The sequence below is a fragment of the Ambystoma mexicanum genome, chromosome 4q, assembly GCF_040938575.1.
Source record: "Ambystoma mexicanum isolate Mex_15411 chromosome 4q, UKY_AmexF1_1, whole genome shotgun sequence".
Taxonomy (NCBI): Eukaryota; Metazoa; Chordata; class Amphibia; order Caudata; family Ambystomatidae; genus Ambystoma; species Ambystoma mexicanum.
This window is the reverse complement of record NC_090928.1, coordinates 650,456,523-650,472,003: the sequence shown is the minus strand read 5'-3', so window position 1 is coordinate 650,472,003 and position 15,481 is coordinate 650,456,523. Positions and strand designations below refer to the sequence as shown.

The window sequence follows — 15,481 nt, the reverse complement described above, 5'->3', positions numbered from 1 at the left end:
CAATAACTATTTAGAAAGGGAGGGAAAAGGCAGAATTAGGAACACACAATACCAACACTTTTAAAAGAACCACAGCAATTCAAGAAAGGCAGAGTCTACTGTAGAGCAAGAAAGTTCATAGGCCAGGCCCGCTCTTGGAGAGAGCAAGGCGGAATGTGCCCAAGATCACACAGTTGAAGTACACTTTAAAAGTCTTTGCAGATTGAGTCGGATCAGTTCAGAAAAGTTAGTTAACAGGTCCCAGGTCACCCCAGGATAGAGAGTCAAGGATTTACAGGACACCTTGAACAGTCTGTTGCAAGGGTGACCAGGCGGGACACAGTACCTGAAATGGTGAGAAAGCTCCAGCGGGGGCAGTTGTTCCTGGCAGCGGGTGCGAGTCGGTGCTTCGTCCAGGGGAAGAGAAGATCTTGACGTGAAGGAAAGTTGGAGGTCGTTGCACTGCTAGGGAAGAGGGCAGCTGTGGAGTTTCCCGGTTAAAAAAAAAAAAAAAAAAAAAAAAAAAAGTACGACCCTTATATTTGTGGTGGTAGTGAAGCGTGGCTATCCGGCCGCCGGGGTGCTTGGCACGGGCGATTCGACCACGAGACGATCCAGGAAGGTGAAAAGAGGGCGAACTGTTAACCCCACCAGTTCAAAGGAAGAAGATCTTCTCTGTGGTTGGGAAGTGGTGAGTCGGTTCAGCAGGGCTCCACCAGTGGTGTCGTCGTTGCAGGTTGGCTCAGCTTCTCCCTCTTCGGATTCTTTAGGTCCTGTGGCGACTTCTCAAGTTCCAGTCCCCAAAGCCCTGCTTGTATGCAGAAAACCCCCATTCATCAATCCTAGCTGTCACTCAAACATGCTAAGTGGTGAGCCGGGCGGCTCACCACGGGGCCAATCACACAAGAGTGCGACTTGAGTTGCCGAGGCAACTCAGTCCAGGGTGCCTATTCCCCCCTCCCACACATCCTGTAGACCCAGACAGAATGGCACCACTTTTTGAGGCTTCTGTGCAGAAGCCCGCCAAAAGTGGAACAAAGGGCTCGACTTGGGATGGAGTTACAGATGCGAACAAACGCCATTTTAAAACCTGGCAAAAAGACACAACCGGGGAATAAATTTTAAATAAATAACCCGGCGGTATCTTTAACATTGCACCAAAAAAGTGGTGCGTTTAAAATGAATGGAAAAATCCCATAGGAAATATTCCAGTGGAATATTTCGCGTGGTAACCACTGCCACCAGCCAGAAACTCGACAAGGGGGGGGGGGCTGCACAGTAGTACTCAGGTTATTTTCTTGATATTGCCCTCCTATACTCGGGTACTCCATCACCAGATTTTGACAAATGCTCATGCACTCACAATTATTGCACTCACAAGTATTTAAAGTTGTAGTTGTTATAAAGTGCTACTTGCCCATAGGCCTCAAAGCGCACACAAGACAAAATAAGATGTACATAACAGATGGGAAGCAGAGGAAACTGGCCTGATCTGATCAGATGTGAGAAGGCGGGCTAGCGTGAATGAAGGTTGAACAAGTGAATTTTGAGACTTTTCTTGGACTGCCCGAGTTCACGCAGGATTTTGTTTCAGAATGATGGAGCCTGAAAATGTGGAGCCACCAAAGGTTTTAAAATTATACCTGGGTTGGGTAAGTTTTAGGGGGGGGGGTCATAGGAGTGCAGGCAGCAACCAGGTGGAAGGGTGGCGAGGCAGTTGGTAATGTATTGCAGGGCTTCACCATAACAGCACTTGTAGGTCATGGAGTGTAACTTGTACATGACACGTTGTTTGACAGGAAGCCAGTGGAATCTTCGTCTGGCACTTGGGACATGTTCCCTGCGGGTGAGACCAGAGCCTGAACATTCACCTTTGATATCCATACCAGCAAGCGGTTACAATAATCAAGGCGCAAGATGATCAGGGCAGTGGCTAGAAGGGATCTATTTTTTTGTGAAATATATTGGAGGATGTGGTTTAATACCCACAAGATGCCCGGACAGAGGCAACATGGGGTTTAATGGACAAGACAACTCTGCGTCCAACACAACACCCAATGTTTTCACCTTCTTGACACTTTGATTTGATTTCCCTCTATAAAAAAAGCTACTGTAGTAGGGAACACAGTTTTAAATTGTTGTCCTGCTGCTAAGATCAGGAATGTATTTATTTATTTTGGGATTGAGAGCAAGGGAGTTTGTAGTCATCCACTTCTGAATGGAATTGTAGGTGCTATTAATGGCACCGGAGTCCGTGCTATGACAGGTCGTTTACTCTATGATGACCTGGCTGCCATCTGCGTAGTCTGTATACTGCACATCTAGGCCATCCACTAGAGAAAGGAGTGGCATGACAAACATTGAACAACAATGGAGAAATGCATGTGGTACACCAAGGTATTAAGCGTGGCCATTGAGCTAGCATTCTGTATGGCAGCTCTGGCGCTCCTGGGGCCAAGGAAGGATAGAATCCACTGAGCAGCCATGTCAGAGCAGTGTGCCTGTTCACTCAACCAGGTCAAATGCAGCAGAAAGATCAAGCAGCAATAAGAGCATAAGAGAGCAGGTCTGCCTTTATCCACAATGTATGCAATGTTATATTTAACATCGATGTAAGTTCGATGTATGCGGTTTCTGTCCCATGCATGTGTCTAAAACCCGATTGCTCAAAACGTTACTTTCTATAAACTCCTGGAACTTTATATATGCGACACGATCCATCATTCTGGGACGTTTGTTATTAGTCAGTAGTGTTTAGCTATATTGGGCATCCAGGTTATTTTTCTTGAGTAGCAGGGTAATCCACAAATCTTTTAGAACTGATCATAGAGTGGATTAAGCAAAGGACAGGTTGATCAATTTGTATACTTTGTCTATTTATTTATTTGGATTTATGTGGCGCTGTTAAAGAATATTCAACTTGGCGAATGATATTAACATTGGTTACAGGCAAAAACATGTGTATTATTACACTAACAAGGGTGTTCCGTGGTTAGTGTAGGAGGCAGTACTGGTACACAGTTTAGTTGAACAGTTTTGATTTTGTTGCTTTTCTGAATGTGAGGAGGGATTCTTTGTAGACTGGGCGGAAGTGAGTTCCAGGCTTCAGGGGCTCCGACTTTAAAGCTGGTTCCACCGGCTTTGGCTCTGTTGAATGTTGGGATTGAAAGTTGGTGAGAGTATTTTTTGCGTTTAGGTCTGTGGGTTGGCGCATTCCCTCTACTAGATAGGCTGGTGCTGTCTGGGCAAGGCATCTGTGTGTGATAGTGAGGGGTTTCAAAGTTATGCGCTCTTTGACCGTGAGCATCTTTTCTTTCCTGGGAGATATGTTCTCTCTTAGGGATGCTGAGGGCTGCTCCTAGGGCATTGTTTTGTGCGATTTGCAGTCTGTTGACGTTATTCGCGGAGGTGCCAAGGAGTATAATGTTGCAGTAACCCAGTTTTGCTCCAATTGTGACTCTAGCAATGTTTAGGAAGTTCTTAGGTGATAGGTAAGGTTTCACTGCATTTATGATTTTTGAGGCGAGCGCTGCGGAGGATGAAATAGCGCCGACTTGCCTATTCATGGATAGTGTGGAATCTGGGTAGACCCCTAGGGTTTTTACTGCCGGTGAAGTGGTGATAACTGTGTCTTCGTTGATGAAGGAGTTATGAATCGTCTAGTCTTTTTTAGGGCTTCTTTGGGGCCTACCAACAGTATTTCGGTCGACCCCCCCTCAAATTTAGGCATAGGCCACCATCCAGGCCTGGAGGTCTTGCTCGTAGTTGCCTGTTAGTAGGACTAGAATTTGTGTGTCATCGGCATAGTTTGTAAAGGCTATGCCGAATTCTTCTAGGTCACTGAAGAAGGGGAGGATGAAGAGATTGTAGAGTGTGGGGGAGGTACATGAGCCTTGTGGGACTTCACAATCGATGGGTGAAGGGATGGCAGATGCTTGGTCAGAGAAGACACATAGCTCGACCGTCCAAGAAGGAAGTAATCCGGGCGGTTGCTTCTTGGGAGAAGTAGACTGTCAGTCAGATGTCTACAGAGGATCTTGTGATCAACCAGATCAAAGGCCGCAGAGGTCTAGGTGTAGGAGTGATGTTTTGCCTTTGTCCATAGACTCAAGTAGTTGGTTCTTGAGGTCAAGTAGAGCTGACTGTGCAATGGCGGGGGCGGAACCCAGATTGCCTTTTTTCCCGAGGATGTTGTGTGTTTCTAGTTAGGACTGAATCTGTAAGTATACAGCTTTGTCTAGAATTTTCAACAGGAATGGCACGTGGTAATAGGCCAATAGTTGTTTAGGGAGTCAGGGTAGTTTTTTTTTTTTTTTTTTAAATAAGGGCTGAACCCAGGCTTCCTTAAGGGTGGGTGGGACGGTGCGGTTGGCGAAGGAGGCATTGATAAAGGTGGTGACAAAGGGGGCAAGAACTGTGGCGCAGTCTTTGATTAAGTTAGCTGGGCAGAATCACCTTTGCATATCAATGGTTTAGTGCGTTTCATGATATGAAGGACTTTGGTGGATGTTACTTCCTAAATCTGAAGGGTTTGGGTGGATTTTTGCTGTGATTAGCGTTTCCCTCTGGTGTGTTGGTGGAGGGCTTTGGTGGTGTGAACTAGTTTTAGGCAGTTTGTTGAATTGGGTTTTGATTTTGTTTTTAAGTGTTTTGATTTTGTCTAACATGGCGTGTTGGATGTCGTTACACCAGGTTGCATTTTTCTCAGTGGGTTGTGTCACGTTGGGGGGGTGGGATTGTAAGCTCATTGTATATGGCGAATAGCTCTTTGGCTGTGGAGATGGCTTTTTGTATTGTTTGGCGACAGTGAGGTATGTCTCTCTTGTGGGAGAGGAGGGGTTTGTTTGCCAGGACGTTAGGGATGCTCTTTTGGCGGTCCATGCATCCTTGAGGGAACCAGGAGTTAACATGGAGTCTTTTTTCTTTTCCAGTGGGGCTATGGCCTCCACTATTCAGAGTGGTGTTGTAGATCTCAACTAGAGGTAGAATGGGCAAGTGCTGAGGTTTCCACGAGAGGGAGTAACCAGTCTACAATGAGCAGTTTTTTTGGATATGGATTACCTCCTGTTTTTATTGGTATGAGGAAGTGCAGTAGGTGGTGGTCAGTCCAGGGGCGTTAGAGCTGATGTCAGCCGCACAGTTATGGTCGGCGATCCAGTCTAGGATACGTTTGGTGTGGGTAGGTTTGTTCACTCGTTGGGTGAAACCCAAGTCTAGGAGAGCTTTGCTTTTTTTTTTTTTAAATCTTTTGGGTCTTTGAACCCTAGGTTGAGGTCGCCCAAGAGTACAACTCCCGAGTTTGCTTTCAGGTCATCTCCTATGATGTGGGTGATGTTGGATTAGGTGATTACTAGTTGGTTAGGCACTGGGTGCAAGAGAGTTGCAGGCTGGTCCAACGGGTAGTAGGGTGGAGGTGGGCTGAGTGTGGGTTGCAGATCACATGTGGGATAGACCCCGGGCAATGGTGGGCTAAGCAGTTACACAAATCACCTGTGGGCTAGACACAGGAGAAGTGGGACAGTGGTAGGATACTAAGGTGGTAGGAGTTAACTAGTAATCTAATCAAATGGCTATGCATGGGGTTAACATCACAGTACAATACGGTAAACAGCAGAGCATTACACAATAGCATGTAGCGTTAACAATGGCACATTCAATGATGGAATATGTTATTACCGGAGCACATAAGGTAATCGACAGAGCTTCGTACATAGGCGTGCTACAAGATGGTGCATGGTGACAAGGTAAGCCATTATATGCGGCGTGTTTTATAAACAAACGCTTAGGGGGTCCTGCAGCATTGCGAATTGTGGCGCCATTAATGCAAAAGATACTTAAACATTTGTGGGACTGTGCAATAGTACTGCGAGGATAGCGGTTTCCAGTACCCTGGATGGGAGGCACTCACCAAACAAGGGGTTTGAATGTCTGTCTTGATGGCACTTTACTCAGTGCATGGCTCAGGGCAGTGGGTGTATGGTTCAGCAGGGCAAAGCTCAGTCGACGGCATGAAGGTGGGCAGGTGACTCGGCGCTGTGTTATGGCATGGTCAGTTTGGTGAAAGAGGCTCGTTGTACACGAGTGGAGACAGTGTTAGTTATTTCAGTCTGTTCACGGAATGATGGGTAAGAAGGTCTTGGGGACTATGGATAGTTGCGAATGAGAAGTTACCTTGAATGTGGGCGAGGTGCTTCGGTTGTAGCAGTTTCGGACAGGCTCAGACAGGGGAATGCCTTTACCTCCCAGCCTTCATCAGGACGGCCGGCTACGCCTACCGGCTTGTGCTGATTGGTACCAAAGGCCAATCAGTTGTGAGGAAGCAGTGTTGCAGGAAGGGCTCATTCAAGATCGGGTGAAGGCAGTGGCCATCTTCGGTTGGGGCATTCTTCGTGGGTGCCAATGGCAATGAGCACAAAAAGTGCTGTTCAGAGATATACCAGGCAAGATAGACACCTCGGGGCAATTTAGGTAAGTGAAGCGCGATCAATGCCTTCAGCCTGCATTATCTGCTCCTTACTTGCAAAGCATATAGAAGAAGTCTAGGTATGCAGATCACATGGCAACATGACTGCTTCACCTCATGGCCTACCTACTTCTGTGGCCTTCCCCTATTCACTTTGAAGTAGTTTTGATGCATTTATAACCGGACCTTAACTCATACAGCTGGGAACTGCCTTTTTCACCATCACATCCACCTTCCATCTTTAGGGTGACCAGATTTAAAAAGTAAAAAACCGGGACAGGGCAACTAACAAAAGTAGAGCGAACTGTTGAAAAGTGGCTGGCAAGGGACTACATTTCAGTAGCGGTTGGAGGTGTTTAAGCGTTACTGTTAAAATAAACACATTATATGTATTACTAATTTATCACAAACACCATCTTAAGTTGTAAAACGCAGCATTTCATCTGTGCGAGCTGTGGCCAGCTACAAAGACCTATAAAAACCAGGGCCATGCAGTTTCCAACGGTAACATAATCTGGACATAGTGGGCCAGGATGTCTGGTCACCCTATTAATCTTCCTTTCTTCCACCAAAGCATTTGGAGCTGTCACTGAGCACTTTGTTCACCAACTGAAGAGAGCTTTTGGCTTTCAATAGAGAGAAAAATAGATGATAGCAGCAGCAATAGATGCTTTTATGAAAGCCTCACCTAGGAGTGAGCCTTTCATTTAGACAACTAACAATCTCAAATGATAGATGAATTCCTGTTTAAGATATTGTTGTATACTTATTAAGTACAAGTGAATAAACAATATTTAAATTACAATGTTTACATTCTTTTGGATAGGAAGCACAGTGCATGGGAGATGTATAGTGGCAACGTGGGGCCACACTCTGGTGTTTTTCCCTGGGCGCAATACTGCCTAGAAACCGCCCTGTATCACACACCCTGTGATGGACAATGCTTAGTAACACGACCTGACATAACCCCGCCCATTTTAACAGACACTCTGCTACACACAGGAGCATAAGGGAGCTCACGCAAATCCGACGTAACCGGCGATAACTCAGAAGCATAGAGACTTTGATTATGGAAATACACACTACAAGGTTTCTTCCAAAACCACGCCCGCCGGGGGTCTCTCACCTTTCCCGGCAGAGATGTTACTGAAGCGAATCTGTGCTGGTTTATCACGGTCTTGGTAAGCGCCTTTAATCCTGCCACCTGTGCCAGCGGTGAGCGCACTGGGTTTAGGATACTGAGGCATGGTGAGAACTGTGGGTACAGCGGCCGATGGAGACGGATACTGCACGCGTTGTTCAGCAATGAGCAGCTCCGAGACAGAAAGGAAGAGGAAGCTTCCAGAGAAAAGCCGGTTGCGGAGAAGGGGCGGAGATCTTCTGACGTTTCTAGGATTACGTCAACAGCGCCTTCCATGGGACATACTTTGCCGCTGTTTGTGCGACTGCTACTATGGAAACAAAAGAAGGCGTCAGGCAGTACACTTACAGAACGGGCACAGAAGAAATTAGATGTCCTGCTCGAGCTGCAAAAGCAGAGCACAAATCTACGAATAGTGCAACTTAAGTGTATTTTTCAGGGTCAACTGAGAGACTGATAACAAAAAGTGTATTACAAGGGCATGCACGTGTAAATTAGTGCATGGTTTATAATTTCTATACAGTTAAATATTAGGGATTGTTGTGCTGTGCGTGTACATTATCTGTGTAACCGGTTCAATTAAACAGTGCTGCAGTGTTAACTTTTGTTACTGTTACTTACCGGTATCTGCAGTGGGAACAGAGAGCGGAAGCATAGAAAAATGCGGCAGCGTCTATATTTGCTTGAGAGCCCTTTCCTACGCCTCTGTGCCATCTCAAAAACTATGAAAGGGCTGAGAGAGAGATCATTGAAAGGTGTAAACCTCTGAGAACCACGAGTGTAGCAGGCGTCTCCTCGACCCTACCACTGTAGACTGGTGAATCTAAGAGATTAATTATTTGACCACTATAATAAGTAACTTTAAAAGGTTCGATTGTTTAACGTTGTAAAGAAATGTATTTTTTCAAAAAACTTTTGATTTAGTGGGCTGTTGTTTTCGCGACACTCCACCGGTACAATGGATAGATACCCTTTCAAAATGGCCGCTATTTTAGTGCTGTTTGACAAGGAATCCAGCGGCTCGTTTTCCAGGGAGATTTCTACTACAGCGAGGAGGATGGTGGGGAATCCTGATTGGGTACACAGCAGCTAAGTTTCGTCCTCTTTCGTGATCGTGCTTCTCCTCAGTGTTCTCTAGAGCAAGCAGTAGCTCCACGTCCATCAGAGCATTACCATACACGGTATTAACTAAAAGGCAGGGACACAAGGGGCTGGTCCTAGGATTTGCGGGGCCCTGGAAGCCAAAGATGTGTGACTGCCCCCTTATTTGCTTTGCAGAACATTCTATAGCAATACCTGGAGGCTTGTATTTTGCTTTCTCTTTACTTCACAAACTCGAGCAGCAAACAAAAACACGTTTTAACCATACCTGCCTACATTTGAACATCAACAACCATGAGATTTAAGCCACGGCGTAGCCAAACTAGACTCCAATTGTACAAGGCTCTGCCCACATGTCAAAAAGGTAAACTCAGTAGTTGTAGCTGCCATAGAAACATGTTTGCAGTATTAGCAACCCTATTTCTATTATAATCTATGCACCACACAGCTGCCTCCCCAAAAGAAAGTTATTTGCCTATGTTGCACTAAATTCATTCTTTCAGTTCCTTAAACTATATTGATTGTGTGATCGGCTATGTGCACAGACCTGCACTAAATGAAACTGAGCCCTCAAAAAAATGCATTTACCATTTTTGAGTGCCCTTTTGCATTTGGAAAACTAATACTACTCCACATAAGCAAAAGCACAACACACGACAAACACGCTGCAAGCAGGTGCAGCACATCAACAGCACTGACTTCTTTGAAACAGGCAGCCATGTGTGGGAACCTCCCAAGATGGGGGCCAGGCATTTGCCCTCCAAGGCATATCTACCTATTGTTAAGGTCCAGCGGTAGTTTGTTTGAATAGAAGCTGCAAAAGGCCTCCCTGGGTTTCTAGATCTTTATTTTGTCTCCCTGAAGTGAATTACTTTTGTATATTTGGCGCGTAAAATTACCTATACATTTTTTTTTAATGGGTATGCGCTGTTTGTCACTGCACTTGCAGCATTTCACTTCTAATTTCAATGCGCGTTTCCTCTTTTTGGTGCGTTGAGTCCTTTTACACGATGTGGTTCAAGCTGGATGGATTAGTTGACTGCATGGGTTCACGTCTCAGTCTCTTTGCTGTGTCGGTTGCTGGCATCCGTTTTCCATGTGAATGGACAGATAATCACAGGGCATTGTGTCTGGCAGCTGCTTTTAATCACACGAGCCCCAGCGAACAACTCGAAATGCGTGCAAATGTGTATTGTTATTTAAACACTGGCTCTGCGTTGGAAAACCCCAAAGACTCCATGCTCTTCCCCGGAGACCCAGAGAAGAGTGTGAAAAACCTGACTCTCCGGGATAAACCCAGAGGTTAGGCAGGTATGGTTTTGACAAACCAACTCAATAAAGAACTACCATTACCTCCACGTTCCTCTTCCTCGCCCCATTACTTAGCCCTGCCTCCGACCCAGGAGCCCTTCTTCACTTTCTTTTCTTATGTTATAATATTCCCTGCCTATCCACAAGCCCCAGTTCAAATTCTATGTCAAGACCGGAGGCTCGGATTCTATGTCAAGACTAGGAGGCTCGTATTATGTTTTTTCACTGTTAAGATGGATTTCTGAACTCTGACCTGGTGGGCAGAGGTTCAGAAGGCCAGCCTAGTTTCTTGAACAGGGTAACCTTCTGGACAAGCCAGACCAATCAAGGTAGCATTGGCGGCAGTCAAGACTAGGTCTCAGGAGGGGTGAGGGTGTTCGAAAGCACACAATGAGTACACACAGTAAACAAAACTACAAAATACTCTGTCAGGTGTATATAAAAAATACAGATAGATTTATTAAAGACCTTTTAAACAAACACAAAGCAAATATCAGCAGTAATAACTAAACCAACATAACACTACTATTAAACATGTATACAGTTGCCAATGGCCTCAAGGAATGGCACACTGTAAGGGTCCACAACCTGTGAAGAAAGGGAGCATACAGTGCAAATATACTTGAGGCAGTCCTTCACTTATCAAACTCTAAGAGGCAGTCCAGTCCCTAAGAAGAGTGGAGCCTTATGCTCAAAAGTACTTTCGGATGCAGATGCACGCGATTGTACGGTTGGGCAAAAACAGGGACTCTTGCAGGGGCTGTAGCACTGGTTCCTCGGCTCTGCTTCTTGGTTTCAGGATTCTTGGCTCCTATCCTGAGTTCAGTGAGAACTCAAGAGATCGACCTGGTATGGGTGTTTGGGGCCTTCTCTTATCCAGAATCTCCTTCGCGCCAAAACGAAGAGGACCCAATGAAAGATCTGCTCACATACAGCCATGTCAGACGTGGACCAATCACGGACCACATTGGTCCCAGTCATTCCCAGCACACCAGACTCTCTGGCACCCAGGATGTTTATTGGGACTAGACAGTCCAGCCCACATCCTCGAGGCACACACACAAGGCATGCAAAAGCCCGCAAAAGTTTCGGTTAGCGCAAGGATCTGCATGACCAAATAAGGGTTTTCCCGGGTCTGCTGAACCTGGGAAAGGCAAAGGGACAAGATGGCCAAAGGACAGAACAAAGGTCCTTGTGGAATGGCCATTTTGGGGCCAAGGCACTGTCCTGGGCCAAATGCAGTAAACGCGAAATGGACCACCAGAAAGAGTTAGAAATATATGAAAAATAACAGCTGCCATGAGCTCTGTCCAAGGTACATTTGTACTTCTACTGAAAAATCCTTTGAGGGTTTCTAGGGCCTTACAAATCAAAGGAAGCCCCCGCCACTGTACTGTAAGGTACTTTGTGCACTGGTAACATGTTGCTAAAAACTAGCAACAAAGTGAAAGACTAAGGGAAACAAAGTCTCCCAGTACCGACCTTCAGGGCATGTCAGTTTCCCCATAACAAAGTGAGCGAAAACCCAGCGGAGTAGTACAACAGAAGGCTGGACTCCACTAACAAAAGTCAGGCTAGGATGTCAGACAACAGCAAAAAGTTGTGGGGTTCACAACTGGAGGGAAAATTACACGTAAAGGGAAATCTTTCCTAACACCCACAACTTTACTGTTCGAACAGCATCATCAAAACACAATAACAATGACTTACAAAGTGAAAAAACTACAAATCCCAACAGTTTATAGTCTTTTGTAGCTCATCTGTTATTGGACTTCAAACATGTGACTTTAACTACCAATCACCATAGTCCATCCCTATAGATCCAGTCCACCATTCTGATTCCTCCTCTTTCTTTGCTGCTTGGGCAGCCAGTTGAGTACCTAATATTACTTTCTATGGTTAATGTGACTATGGATCTATTGTGATTGTATGACAGCGGTTTATAGAGCGAGCGATAGCACGCAGCGTTTAAGTTTGTGGTGGAACATATCTGCAGAATTCAGTTTTACTGTAGTGATTGATTAGTGCGGTTCGCAACGGGACATTCAGTTCCGGCGACCGCAGTAATCATTATCAGAGGGGGCACTATAAAAAGGTTCTGGTGCTCCTCAGTTACCCTTCCATGACATATTAGAATATCAGACGCAAGTCCGAGCAAATCACCCTGTAGTTAATATCATTATCCGGTCTTCTCAACGATCGGATCGCTCTGAAGAGATCAGCTGTTGCAGGATACCGCGAGCGCATGAACGTATGAAGCTCCCAGGAAAACGACATGAAGCGTGTGAGGGACAAAACAGCATTAGTCAATGCAGATTGAGAGAACAGTGCCAGCTAGTGGCCAAAGAAGGCAAGTCAGCCTGAAAGATGCTAATAGTGTATGCGTAGCCGCCAGAGCGCTAAATAATTGATATTCTGCCCATATAATATATAAAGGATGGGTACAGACCCAAGATACCTGTGGTAATTTAATAGTGGCACATCTGTCTCCAGTCAAATACAATAATGTTCAGCTCAAGTGAAGAGGGAAGAGCTCAAGTGAGCCGGAAAAGAACAGAACCCGGCATGGGGGAAATATTACACCAAGCCCTAGGTCACAGTATGGGGCACAGCTCAGAGCAGCTGGCAATCATGTAAGACTGGATAAAGTTCTCCAAAGGGATGGAAGAACTTGGAGGGACAGGTGGTCAAGGAATAGATAAAAGGGGATTTCACCATTACACTGTCCAACTATACCTCTATAAAAGTTATTCTGGGTTATAGACCCCCAGGTCCACTCTGCAATTTCTTGGAATCACTGGACTTATACTTTTTACGCTAACTGGGAGCAAATATAATGGGTTTCTTTGTCTCAGAGATTGGAATGTTCGGCTGGATAATTCCAGTAATCCAGATTCAGTAGCTTTGAGGGAAATCCTGGACAACCATGGTCTGACAATTCTGACAACTGCACCATCTCATAATAAAGGACACTGCCTGGATATGCTAGCCTCCAGGGGAAGTGCCATGTGTTTTGAAGAGACGCTTCCGATTGTGTGGTCAGATCATTGTGTTCAGCTGTTCAAATCTCCACTAGTGAGCTACAAAAGGGCAAAGGAAGAGAAATGCCACAGATCTGGAGACGTTCTATGGCTGATTTGGATACAATCCTGGGGGGAGAAATACAAGAGAGACTGAATAATATTTATAGTCTATCTACCTGCGAAGACTTTTTTTTACAAAGGGATGGAGATTGTGGAGGAAATTTGCAACAAATATTCCCCTTTGAAACAAAAAAAGACTAGGAAATCTAAATCCTGGGTTAGCCCCGAGCCTGCCCTGTTACGGAAACAGCTCTGCAAAGCTAATAATACTTGGAGATACTCTATGGCAAACAATGATGCTGACAGAGCAAAGGCAGTTTTAAAAACCTACAAAGTTGCCCTCTTTCAGGCAAAAAGGAATTATTTGCATGAAGAGATTAAGTAGGCCGGGAACCAGTCGAAGGCTGTATTTGAGGTGGTTTCAAGCTTTAGTAATCCGGTTTGTGTGGACACGACTATAGCCCCTTCTCAGGAGCAGGCAAACAAATGTAACCACTCCTTTAAATAAAACATAGCTATCATACTAAAGAGTATAGCACAGGGAAGGTCCCCTAGGTTAGGGGAGAATATAGAGGGAGAAAAGAAACAAGGGGAGATAAACCAGGGGGAAGCAGTTTTTCACTTTCAAAAAGTGGAAGAAAAGAGGACCTTCACCCTTGTTAGCCAACTGAAACCCACCAACGACCTTTCATGTAGAATGCAGGCATGTGTAGCCAGACGCTTGGCGAGTAATATAACGCCTTTCGTTACTGCTTTTGTGAACAAATCACTACAAGAATGGCAAGTCCCTAAAGCCCTAAAAAGAGCACTAGTAAAGCTACTGCTAAAGAAATCTACTTTAGATCCGGAAATAATGAAGAAATACCAGCCAGTGGCCAATTTGATGTGGGCGACACAAATTTGGGAAAAGGTGGTTTGTACTCAATTCCAGGCATTCGTAGATGGAGAGAAATTGTTGGGCATTCTACAGTCGGGGTTCCGTCCCAATCATGGTACGGAGACAGCCCTTCTGGCTGTACATGATGATTTGTTAGAGGCTGCAGATAATGGGGTATCAACGGTGCTGTTGATGCTAGACCTATCCGCAGCCTTTGACACTGTGAACCACCGAATAATGGTACAACAGATTGGGCACATTGGAAAAGCACCTGAACAGGTGGTAAAATGGTTTGAATCATTTCTCAAAGACAGATCTCAGAGGGTAATACTGGATGGCTTCACCTCACAAAAGGTGGAGCTGGAATGTGGGGTACGGCAAGGTTCCTCCTTATCCCCTCTTATCTTCAATCTGTCCTTTCACCCGGTCTTCAAGATATTTGAGAAGTATGGTCTGCGATTCCACTCATATGCAGATGACACACAGCTACATATTGAGATTCTGAACACTGAGGATGTTTTTGAGAGAATTAATCAGTGCATAGAAGAACTCAATGAGTGGATGACTAATAACCACCTACAGTTGAATGCAGCCACGAGAGAAATCATATTGTTTGGCCCATAGGATAAAATGTTGTCAGAGAGACAGAGTCCCCCTCCCCCTGTTGATCTTAGGGGAACAATTGCAGTATGCCAAAAAAATCAAAAACTTAGGCTGCTGGTGGCAGGAGAACCTGGACAGTGAGACCCAGGTGGGGGCAAAGGTGAAAGCAGTCCATTATGCATTGCGAGCACTAAGAAACCTGCTCCCTTATATTCCAACAGAAGAAAGGGCAATAGCAGTGGGGGCAATGACTAACCCCCACATGGATTACTCTAACAGTTTGTTAGCAGGAATTCCTCAAAAACAAATGGCCAGACTTCAAAGAGCTCAGAATGTGGCAGTCAGATTAATACGATATCTCGGGAAACGGGACCATGTGTCATCAATGCGGATATCTGTCCACTGGTGGAGGATATGGTGGAGGACAGAAATAAATTCAAAAGGGCCTTTTTATTTTTTAAATGCCTGAGAGGGCTCACACACGATTACCTGGCTGATAAGATAATGTTATCCCATCTAAAACAAAATCTGGGTTCGGAAGATAAATTCATGACCTGTATTCCACGAATCAAATGTGTCTCGAGAGGAGACAGAAGCTTTAGAGTTTTGGGCCCAAAGTCTGGAACCAACTCCCATTGGAGATTAGAATGTGTGAAACTTTAGATCTCTTTAGAAAGAGACTGAAAACTTTTTTATTTAAATTAAAAAAATGAAAGTTTAACATAATTAAACTTCTGCTGTTTCTCTTTTTGGATTCATGTTTAGTGGTCATCTGGGCCCGAATACGGTTTACTGTGGCTGGTGCGCATAATAAATTAATCAAAATCAAAAACAAAGAAAGCCTACAAGGCCAAAAAGGCCAAGATCCCCCGGGCTCACCACTGAAAGGAAAGGGCAAGAGAAAGGCGGCAAGCCGAAAAGAG

General features: G+C 45.1%; 1 protein-coding gene across 1 annotated transcript in view; it reads right to left on the bottom strand.

The window, feature by feature from the left end:
* CCT4 (chaperonin containing TCP1 subunit 4) overlaps nt 1-7,923 on the bottom strand; it is a 472,029-nt gene extending 464,106 nt beyond the window's left edge. Inside the window, exon 1 of the mRNA XM_069608221.1 lies at nt 7,569-7,923. Coding sequence (XP_069464322.1) covers nt 7,569-7,689 — 121 coding nt within the window. The 5' untranslated portion in view covers nt 7,690-7,923. The remainder of the gene's footprint in view (nt 1-7,568) is intronic.
* Between the last annotated feature and the right edge of the window lie 7,558 nt (nt 7,924-15,481).